This window comes from Aulonocara stuartgranti (genome assembly GCF_965226115.1).
Source record: "Aulonocara stuartgranti genome assembly, chromosome: 16".
In the NCBI taxonomy this organism is placed as follows: domain Eukaryota; kingdom Metazoa; phylum Chordata; class Actinopteri; order Cichliformes; family Cichlidae; genus Aulonocara; species Aulonocara stuartgranti.
This window is the reverse complement of record NC_138952.1, coordinates 29,887,173-29,898,596: the sequence shown is the minus strand read 5'-3', so window position 1 is coordinate 29,898,596 and position 11,424 is coordinate 29,887,173. Positions and strand designations below refer to the sequence as shown.

General features: G+C 43.4%; 1 protein-coding gene across 1 annotated transcript; it reads left to right on the top strand.

Moving 5' to 3' along the window:
- Positions 1-9,102: 9,102 nt before the first annotated feature.
- On the top strand, positions 9,103-10,023 carry LOC309691016 (olfactory receptor 6N2-like; the record flags this gene model as incomplete). The annotated part of the gene is made up of 1 exon (XM_082508544.1): positions 9,103-10,023. One exon carries the CDS (start codon positions 9,103-9,105, stop codon positions 10,021-10,023), a length of 921 nt encoding a protein of 306 aa, XP_082364670.1.
- Positions 10,024-11,424: the final 1,401 nt, after the last annotated feature.

Sequence of the window (11,424 nt, the reverse complement as noted above, 5' to 3'; positions counted from 1 at the left end):
TGTGTATGAAGTGTGATTTTTATCGAGGTGGAAGCAAAACAGGAAAAGTCAGAGGAAATTCATGACGATGTTAATTTGAAGCACAGTTTGGATCTTCTTTTGCTGCTGGTTCGGTCAATATTGTTTGGAGAGAGATGAAACTAACAGCTTTAGAATCAGCGCAAAGGGGGTGTGAACACAAAGTGCGGACCCGCCGACAGATCAGAATCAGCGAGCTGTCGGCTTTCAGCCCCGACCGTGTCCGTGCCGTCGGGTGAGAAAGGCGACATCTCACTGATTCTGCGCTGTGTGTTTACGTCTTTGTGCAGAATCTGTGTTTCTGCTCTCATTTACTGTCTTAACTGTTTGGTGGTTGTTGAAATTTTGTGAGGTTTGAGTTATAGTAACTGACGGTAAAAATTCACCACAATGAAAATAAACTACACCTAAACTTGGTTTATACCTGCCCCTGATAGACTGCAGGTCATAACTTCTTCAATCAATCAATCAATCTTTATTTATAAAGCACTTTTCATACAAAAAAAATGTAGCACAAAGTGCTTTACATAGTTAAAAGCAGCCCACCCCACCCTCCAAATCACTCCCCACACTCTCATTAACATAAATGATGTGAATACACACATATCGCGCCCCCCCCCCCCACACACACACACACACACATACGCACATGCGCACACTTAAAGAGTAAAAATTGGGCTGGGCTCGCATGAGCCAAGTGAGGAAACACTATAACAGGGAGCCGTCTGCACCGGGAGCCGGTCACAGACCGCAGCCTCCAGGCTGGGCAGGAGCAGGAGGAGGGAGGCCAAGAAGCCCCCCAGCCAGGCTGAGAGGACCCCCAGAAACCCAGCAGCCACAGTCGATCACAGCCCCGGTGCAGAGAGCGCCCTCTGAGGAAACACTGGAGATATGACACAATAGGATATATACAGGGTAAAATGATAAAATAAATAAGAACAGGATACAATATAAATATAAATATAAATAGAGTAAGAAGATTAAAAAATGAATAAGAATAAAATCAATAAATATTAGGTAAAGTCTAAATTAATAATAGAATAACAGGATAGAATAAATAAGCATAAAATAAATAAACGTTAGGTGAAAGCTAAATTAAAAAGGTGGGTCTTGAGCCTGTTCTTAAAAACATGTACGTTCTCTGCGGCCCTGAGCTCCTCCGGCAGGCTGTTCCACAGACGAGGACCATACCACTGAAAAGCTGCCTCTCCGTGAGTATGTGTCCTGACTTTAGGGAAATTCAAAAGGCCAGTACCAGAGGACCTCAGGGTCCGCGAGGGTTCGTATGGTAAAAGCAGATCTGAGAGATAAGAAGGCCCAAGACCATTAAGACATTTAAAAACCAATAAAAGATCCTGAAACACATGGGGAGCCAGTGCAGCGATTCTAAAACCGGTGTAATGTGGGCCCGCCCTCTGGTCTTCGTCAGCACACGAGCTGCCGAGTTTTGCAAGAGTTGTAAAGTTGAAATATTCTTCTTAGGAAGACCAGAGAGCAGGGCATTACAGTAATCAATGCGACTGGTAATAAAAGCATGCATCAGCATCTCCGTGTTGGCCCGAGAGAGAATAGGGCGGACTCTGGCTATATAACTGTGGAAGTTCACTCCATGCCTCCTGATGACACTGCCGAGAGGCAACATATACAAATTAAAAAGTACAGGGCCTAGAACCGACCCTTGAGGCACACCACATGTCATTTTATGGATCTTAGAGGAGCATGTATCCATACTCACCATAAAAGTTCTGTCAGAGAGATAGGAAGTGAACCAGTTATGTACAGCACCAGAGAGGCCCACCATGTGTTTCAGTCTGTTTAAAAGAATAGCGTGGTCTACTGTATCAAAGGCTGCGCTTAGATCCAGTAGCACCAGGACTGAGAGCTTTTGGGAGTCCCAGTTACATCTAAGATCATTTAAAACCTTTAGGAGAGCCGTCTCTGTGCTGTGGTTCACCCTAAATCCAGACTGGAATATCTCCAGGATCTGTCTATCATTGAGAAAATCAGTAATCTGAGTAAAAACAAGTTTTTCTAAGATTTTACTTAAAAATGGTAAGTTGGATACAGGTCTGTAGTTATTAAAATCATTACAATCCAAATTGCTCTTCTTCAGAAGGGGCCTCACCACCGCCGTTTTAAAGGCAGCAGGGAAGACACCCAACTGAAGAGAGCAATTCATCATGTATAAAAGCTCAGCCTCAAAAAATCCATAAAGTGTTTTAAAGAGTGAAGAAGGGATTGGATCTAAAAGACATGTGGTGGGTCTCACTGTGGAGAAAACTTTCTGAAGGTTCTCAGCATTTACCAGGACAAAGCTGTCCAGTGTCTCCTCAGGTACAATCGAGCCCTCAGATGTGTTTACAAACATATCGCGATTAGATAAAATATCAGATCTGATGGCGCTGATTTTTCCCCTGAAGTGGTCTGCAAACTGCTCACAGAGTGAGTCTGTGGGGGTTCTTTGGGAGCTGTTAAAATCAGGGTTAAATAAATGATCTATGGTGGAAAAGAGGACCTTGGGATTATTTTTGTTATTACTGATTATTTTGGCGAAGTATGAATTTCTTGAGTTCCTTAATGTATTATTGTACATTTTAAGTTGCTCGCTAAATATTTGATGGTTGATAGTATTTTTATTTTTCCTCCATCTCCTTTCTGCTGCCCTGCAATTTCTTTTGAGTTTTTTGACTTCTTCGTTTCTCCAGGGTGATGCATGTTTTACGTTAATCTTTTTGGTGGTGAGTGGAGCAACGGAGTCAAGGCTTTTCTTCAGTTTGCTGTTGAAATGATTAAAAATCAAATCGCAGGGTGCAGGTAAAATCACAGGGGGGCATTCGTCTAAAACCCTGGTAAAATTTGCAGCCACTTCAGAGGTTAGATAGCGCCTCCTCACAGTTCGCACCGAGGTCTCCCGCTGAATAAAACCGGTGATGTTAAAAAACACACAGTAGTGGTCAGAGACAGCCAAGTCAACAACAGAGGACACGCTGGTGGACAGCCCATGGGTGATGACCAGGTCCAGAATGTGTCCTCTGTTGTGAGTCGGCTGTGTGACGTGCTGGATAAAATCCAAACAGTGAAGAATGTTTAAGAATTCTTTTGCTGCAGGATCAGAAGGATTATCTATGTGCAGGTTAAAATCACCGGTTAAAATTATCATATTATAGTTTGAATGTATGTTTGTTAAAAATTCTGAGAATTCCTTGATAAAAGCAGCGCTGTCTTTAGGTGGTCTATAAATTGTGACAGATAAAACTGGAGGGCTGCTGAAAACAATAGCATGGAATTCAAAAGTGGTAAAATGATCAAATAAAATTTGTTTGGTGGTGATTGTGTTGTTGGCTAAAGATTCAGTCCCACCACCTCTCTTACCACTTCTAATAGAAAAAGAGAAATTAAAATTTGGTGGGGAGGCCTCAGTGAGAACAACTGGTGCATCCGAACCCAGCCATGTTTCAGTTAAAAATAAACAGTCAAGTTTATTATCTAAAATTAAATCATTAATAATAAAAGACTTGTTCGACAGAGAGCGTACATTTAAAAGTGCCATACTGATTGAGACTGGTGGATTTTTGACAATAGAGTTGAATGGATGTTGATATTTTTGAAGAGGCCGGAGGTTATTAATGTTTTTGGAGTTACTGGATTTATGATAATTCTGTTGCTCTCTGTTTGTGATTATGACGGGTATTGTGTTGACTGTGGGAGAGAGAGGTCCTAGTCCAGAGTTTTGTGTATTACTGTTAAAAGTAGAATATAGGAGCTGGGACCATGGGAACATCAGTCAGTGGCAGACGGATCAGCAGGTAATGTCAGTTTGGGGTAGTGACAGGGCGATGTGCGGGAGTGCTGTACGCCAAATGCCAAATTGGCGGACAGCAAACGGCGTCCCCAGGCGTTGAGGTGGAGCCCGTCTGCCCCAAAAAGATGCCTCCTCTCCCAGAAGGCATCAAAGTTGTTAATAAAACCCAAGCCGTGGGAGACACAGGCGGAGGAAAGCCAGGTGTTAAGGCTGAGCAGCCGGCTGAAACGGCCTATCCCTCTGCCACAGGTGGGGGTGGGCCCAGAGATAAAAGCACTCACCTGCAACTGACCAAGGAGGCTGAAGAGTTGGAGGAAGTCCAACTCTTCAGCAGCTCAGATTGCTGTTTGGGGATGTCATTGGTGCCGATGTGGATGATGAGCCGGTTAACCTGTGGGTGGGATGCCAGAATGTTGGGAATTCTGTCCACTATGTCAACAACAGTGGCTCCCGGGAACGACAGCGTGAGCGCCCCCCTCATCCGCACGTTCCTGACGATGGAATCCTCGAGGACCAGCGTGGAGAGAGGAGGTGCCACCGGGGGCTGTTGGCCATCTGAGACGCCCGCGCCGCGACACTGGGGGTGTTCAGATGGAGATGCGCCAGCCGGACTGCGTGAGTGACTCCCAGGTAGCCGCGCCGTGGGTCCTCTTCTCCGAGGAGCCGGGGTAAAGCACAGCTCTCCGCGGTGAGTTTGCACCACAGCGTCGGGTTGCCCGCCGCGGCTCCGGGGGCGTAGTGGTGGAGATGGCGCAGACCTCAGCGACACAGCGGGATGGCGAGGGCTAGCGGTCAGAGGAGGAAAGTCCACAGGATCCAGGACATTGAATTTATTCTCCAGAGGGGTGAGGGTGCGAGAGACGGATCCTCCTGCCCCCTCTGCAGCCACCACGCGTCTCAACCACGGTCCATGGCGCTGGTTGGAGTGGAGTGGAGCTGACCAGAGCCTTGTGTCTGGCCCCTAGCTGAAACCAGGAGTTCTCGTCCTTGGCAGAAGCACCAGCGACGCAAGTTGAGAGCCTGTGTTGACTGTTGGCGGGATCTTGGGACACAGCAGCTGGATGGTGCACTGTGTCAGCGCTAGTAGCGGTGGTTTGAGCTTTGCCAAGGAGGATCGTGTCAAGTTCGCATTCAGCCCCCTGGATTTGGTATAGCGTGGATATCCTTTGTTCCAGCTCGATCACTTTTTGGCTCAGGTTGATGCAGCTTTCACAGCTGGATGTTGAGGTAAGTGGTGTCATTCCGGAATCTCGTACCGGCGACAGCGTCAAAAACAAAAATAGAAACTGCCACTTTAGCTTACGTTAGCTAAAAAGTCAGTCGTGACGCAGCAAGAAAAGAGTTTCAGATCAGTATCCAGCAAAGGCAAAACCAAGCTTCCAAAACTTTTCGATGCACGAGCGCCTTCAAACTTCAGGCCTCAACAGGCCTGAATCCTTCCTTCTTACCTGAAGTTCACCTGACACTCGGACCAGCGACCGCCTCTGGTCTCTCCTCCTCCTGTCTCCCCTTTCCCTCATCCACCTGCTGGCCTTTATGGAAGCTCTGCCATAGCCACCATCAAACAACTGAGTTATTTGTACACATTGGCCAGCATCTGGCCACCACCTTTCATCGTTCATACCGTTACACCCCCCCCCCCCCCCCAAAAAAAAAGAAAAAAAGAAAAAAAGAAATTGGCCTCCACCCATAAAAAAAAGAGAAATCAGTATCGGCCCACGGGGCAAATGCCCGGTATGCCCGATGGCCAGTCCAGCTATGTCTAATAGTGTCTTAGCAATATAGATAAAAAAGTCTCTGTCTGGCTCATTTGGAAAGTATTCGGATACAAATGCTAGTTTGTGATTTAAAATACTGCCAGTGATAAGTGCCAGCCAGCCATTTTCATCATTTGTGCTATACCTGATGGCCAAGTCAAATTTCCTCTTCAGCAAGATACAAACATCCTTGGGTTTATTTGTTGCACAGGATGAAATATATAGCACTAATAAGACATGATAATCTGCAAAACATATCCCTCTTTAGCTATAACTGTTACTGCTTTACTGCTTTCAGGGAGTAGAGGCTGTGTGTGTTCCAGGGAAGAACTGAGGTATAAACCACCAACACCTTATATGGAAATGAGAAGTTGTGCTACAAGTTATGAGAGTTGTGTGTCTGTGTGCCTGACTGCAGCGTAAATAAAACTCACTTCAAAAACACTCATCAAGTGTTTGTATTTTTTTTTTTTAAATTCCACGACAAGATATAGGTGAATATTCATATCTGTGCATTCCCAGGTGCTGCCAGCTAAATCTAGTTTTTATCACTCCCACTTTTCCATTCAAGCACTCTTCATCTCCACCACCAGGGACCGTACTACTTGACAAGCTGTTGTTAGAATTAATTTAATATTACTTTCTAGTATCAGCTGATGTTTACTGGAGCCACAGCCGTAAAAGCTGTTTGTCATGATGTCGGTTTGGATATCTGGTGAGAGGGAAACACGAAGGTGAAATCAAGAGATGTCCTTAAGTGGTCATATGATGTAAACTGTTTAGAACTTATGCATATATACCAACAAGACAGTGTACATCACTGTCACAACAGCGTTAGTTATCATCCAAAGGCTTTATGGTTTCTCCTATAATACCTGGTGGGCTTGTCTCTAGTCAAAATGCCCAGACTGACTTTTTTCTCCCACTCCAGCTGACCAGGTGGTCAAGGTGCAGACTCAAGGCACATCGTTTTTGACCCCCCCCCCCCAACCCCTTTGCAGTCTTTTGCTACTCGGGTTAAACATGATATATAAGTCACTTAGATAACTTCTAAATGTCAATGTTTGGTTTATTTCAGTGTTTGATTTGTTCCTGAGTAAAACTTCATAACTAGACCGTTTTATTTAATACTGAAGTCTTACTTGGAGAGCTGTCAGTATATTTTGAATTTCACCTGTTAGATTATGAAAATGTTTCCTCCTGAATTTAACTATTTTTTAATATTATACTTAATTCAAAGTCAGCTGTTTAAATAAGAACAGAACATTTTACATCAGGGGATACGACAGGTGAAATTCAAAAAAATAATTGTCTGATTTCCTGCATAAGAGAGTAGAACCGCTGCAGTGCAGACCTCCAACTGAGCCATCTTACATCATTGTATTACACAACATCTCCGTATTCTGGATGTTGAGTAGAAGCTGTTCAAACTGGCGGTGGCACAAGGCTTTGGAGAGAATATAATTAATAGCCTTTATCACCGGTTACATAACATGGCCATATTTTAAATGTTTAGCACAGAGTGCTTGTTGGTGAATAATACAGTGGAGTTTTATAGCTTTACGTCCTTCTTTGCTGACTTTGTTGCAGACTAGGGATGTTAATTCCTTAGTGAGTATTTCAGGCAGCAGAAACCCAAGAAAGAAGAGGAGCAAGGAGAAGAACCATCATGGAAGGATAGGCCCCTGTATGGTATGTACCAGTAGCAGATAGACTTGGCTAACATTCAAAACAATCCAACCAGTAGCTGGACAAAGCTGGACTGAGAGACAGCACTGAGTCATGAATCATGGCATCACAGGAACAAGCTCTGAGCACAAAATTCATAGAGGCTTGGGTCTACCAACCCAGGAGAGACCCCATGTGCAGACTGTGCAAAGATGCCCCTGAGACAATTCAGCACATAACAGCTTGGTGCAAGATGCTAGCAGGCAGGGCATACATGGAATGCCATAACCAGATGGCAGACATAATATACATGAACAGCTGTAGTGATAGATTTCTCTATACAAAGTGATAACAATATCAGGAAGAAGAAACATGATAAGCTTGAGAGTAAAAAACTGAGAAAGTAACTTGAGAAGATGTAGCGGTTGAAAGCCACAGTTGTTTCTGTGATGATCAGAAATACTGCATGGTACCCTTAAGTTCCCAGGTCTCAGCTTGAGGGGACTCGCAGGTTGAATAGAGTTAGAGGTCCAACCCGCAGCTATAAGACTTTGATCATCCTCATTCACATCGCCGCCACTGCCTTCCGCACGGCCGGCCTCCGGACCAGCTCTGTCGTCGCCGCCGCTGCCTTCCGCGCGGCCGGCCTCTGGACCTCCATCGTCTGCGTCGCCGCTGCCACTGCCTTTCACGTGGCCGGCCCCCTGAGTACCCTGTGTTTGACTTTTGTGCTGTCGGCCTCCGGGTCGGCTTCCTGAACTTTTTGATTAGTGGACTCATGATTGACCCAGTGAGATTTGTTTTGAGTTATTCCTGTATCTCTGTTCTTGGGCTCCTTGTGTTTTGTTTTGTTTCTCTCATCCAAGAAGCTTCTTCAGTTCTAAGGTCAAATGGTGGGGAGTCCCAGATATAAACCTAGTGGGAGTATCCCCCTACAGAGGGGCAAAAGGACCCCCTGATGATCCTCTAATCGCCTGAGCCAAGGTGTGAAACTGGGTGTGGGTCCCAATCAGTCAGAGTTTCGGGTGAGTTCATTGTGAAACCTGGCCCCACCTTATCATGTGAAGGTGACCTTAGAACTGAAGAAGCTTCTTGGATGAGAGGTGAAACGTCTTCAAGTAACTTAAAGAAGTCAAGACACTTTTCTTTGCAAGCTCCTTTGACTACGATGACCTGGATGACTGAGAACCTTCACAGACATTTCTTGTTTCCCATTTTATTGTGAAAGGTTTTGCCTCATCTCAGTGTGTCTAGCTTTGCTCCCCATGTATTATTAGCACGAACCCTCCCAGCTGTGTCTCCCTCCTGTTTTCCATTCCCTGATTACTCCCCTGTGTATATAAGGCCTGTGTTTTCCTGTGTTCCCTGTCGCATCGTACCCTCAACTAGCTGTGTGTTCTGCTTCCGTGTTTCTAGTGTTTCTAGTGTTTAGTCATCTGCTCCAGTTTAGTATTTCTTTTCCAGTGTTTCCATCCTCAGTTCCTCTGTTCAGACTTTTGTTGGTCTTTTGGTGAGTTTAGTTAGTACAAGGTTTTTCCCAGCAATAAAGCTGCGCTTTAATTTTCACTTCCGTGTCTGAGTCCTGCATTTTGGGTCCACCACTCCTGCTTGCCTGCCTGCCACACAACCAATCATGACAACTGGTTAGATTTCCTGAAGTCGTTTACATGTTAGTGGAGAACTTAATGAGTCCCACAGAGGATGGAAGGTTTTCTGATAAAACAAAGCCACATAGTCACTTACCTTCTTAGTTTAATGTTAGAAATATATTACTCCAACACTTGTCTTTTCATTTGTTATTCATGAATACAGTTTATGTAATCTAGTTCCATGGTCAATAACATTTTTGTTCATTCAATGGATGTTGAATTAAATGTAACATTGTTAACTCTTGGTGGGTTTGCAGAATTGCACAAATACAGGTATCTCTATTTTGTGGTTATATTCACACTTTATATTCTGATACTCTGCTTTAATTCGACTATAGTGTGCCTTATTTGGACTTGCAAAAACCTTCATGAGCCAATGTACATTTTTATTGCAGCTTTGTTAATCAACTCTGTTCTTTACAGCATGATTATCTATCCGAAGCTTTTATCTGATGTTTTGTCTGAAAAACAGATTATATCGTATACGCTTTGTCTTTTCCAAGGATTTTTATATTACACCTCAGCTGGGTCAGAGTTTTTACTGTTGGCAGCAATGGCATATGACAGGTATGTGTCTATATGCAAACCCCTGCAATATCCAGTTATAATGAATAGAATAACTATATATGTCTCTCTAGTTTTAGCTTGGCTTATACCTGCTTTTGAGACAGCAGTGTCAGTTGTGTTGTATTCTGAAGTAAAACTCTGTAGCTTTACTCTGACAGGAATTTTTTGTAACAATTCAGGATACAAGCTTCAGTGTGTGACCTCAGTGGCAATATCTGTATATGGTGTGGTCATGTTGATAAATATTGCCCTTCTACCTTTGCTTTTCATACTTTTTACATACATCAGGATTGTTAGAGTATCTTACCAAAGTTGCAGAGAAGTGAGGAAAAAAGCTGTAAAGACATGTTTACCCCACTTGCTGGTGTTAATCAACTTTTCCTGTTTTATTGTTTTTGATGTAATTATAGTTCGACTGGAATCTGATCTATCAAAAACTCTTCGCTTAATACTGACTTTTCAGTCAATTTTATTCCATCCTCTTTTAAATCCAATTATATATGGACTCAAAATGAATGAAATTTTTAAAAACCTCAAGATATTGTTTTGTCATGTTAAATAACACTGGTATTGCTGCCCTATTATCAAATGTATGAGATTTCATCGGCAATTGTAATGCAAGTTAGATAATGGATAATTATGCCATGGCATTTATATAAATGTTAATGCCTGCTATTCTAGCGATGACATAAGTGATGGTCATAAAGCAAAGATAAACATTTTCTTAAACTGTTGCTGGTAAAATTTGATGTCTAAACAGCTTATTTGCCTGCATTTCACATTTTCCTTTTTTTTGGTTAGAGATTATTATTTACTATTGTTGGTTGTAAATGCTCAAAAACAGTTTATTAAAATAAATCAAATTCTACCAGTCTCTCAGTGATGCAGAACGCCCTCTTTAGTATTGTCACTGACATATCAATGTCAATGAAAGGGAGAAAAAAATTCTTTTTTTTTCAAATTCAAATTATGGTAGCACTTTCTATGCAATTACCGAAGTAATAACCACTTAATATCAAGCATCATATCCGCAAAGATGAACAGGCACATGCGCGGGGCACAGAAAAGAATTGGCAAGAATACCAGAAGCACAAAACACTATCTCCTGGTAGACCGTGTAGTCACCCCAGACTGCAAGGCCAGATTGGTTAATCTGTGCACCGCTTGGATTAATACAAGAAGGCCCATGACTCGATGCCCATATGCAGATCAACTGGATGCTAAGAGCCTTCATCAAGAACTCAAACTCAATGGGGATGTGGCGTACAACACTTGAGGCCAACTTCAAGCAATAATCAGCCATCTCCTCTACAAGATGACATCAAGCTGTAAATGGACTGATTCTTATATAGCACTTTTCTACTCCCTCGGAGTACTCAAAGCACCGTATACAACATGCCTCATTCACACCCACTCGTACAAGCTCTTCTAAACACAAGTGCAAACTAACCTACATTCACACTCCCAATAAACGCATCAGAGGGCAACTTGGGGTTAGTATCTTGCCCAAGGATATTTGACATGCAGACTGGGGAAGCCAAGGATCGAACCACCAACCTTCCAATCAGTAGCTGATCTGCTCTACCATCTGAACCACAGCCACCCCTTGTATTCCAAGAGTCATTGATTCACTAATCCACACCATCAGGATATACATTGGAATCTTGTTCAGACTAGAGAAGTGTAGTCGGATGGTTTACCCAGTATTTTTCTTGCTAATGTCCGTTCTCTGGCAAACAAAATGGATGAGATACGGCTCTCCATCACTAACAACAGACGGATTATGGACTCAAATGTCATGTTTTTCACCAAAACATGGTTGAACAACAGCTGCTATCGAGTTAGCAGGACGCCACACACACCGAGCCGACAGGCTAGCAGATGACTCCGGCAAGACCAGAGGTGGAGGTTTGTGCATTTATATTAACAATGCTTGGTGCATGAACTCCACTACTACTGAGAG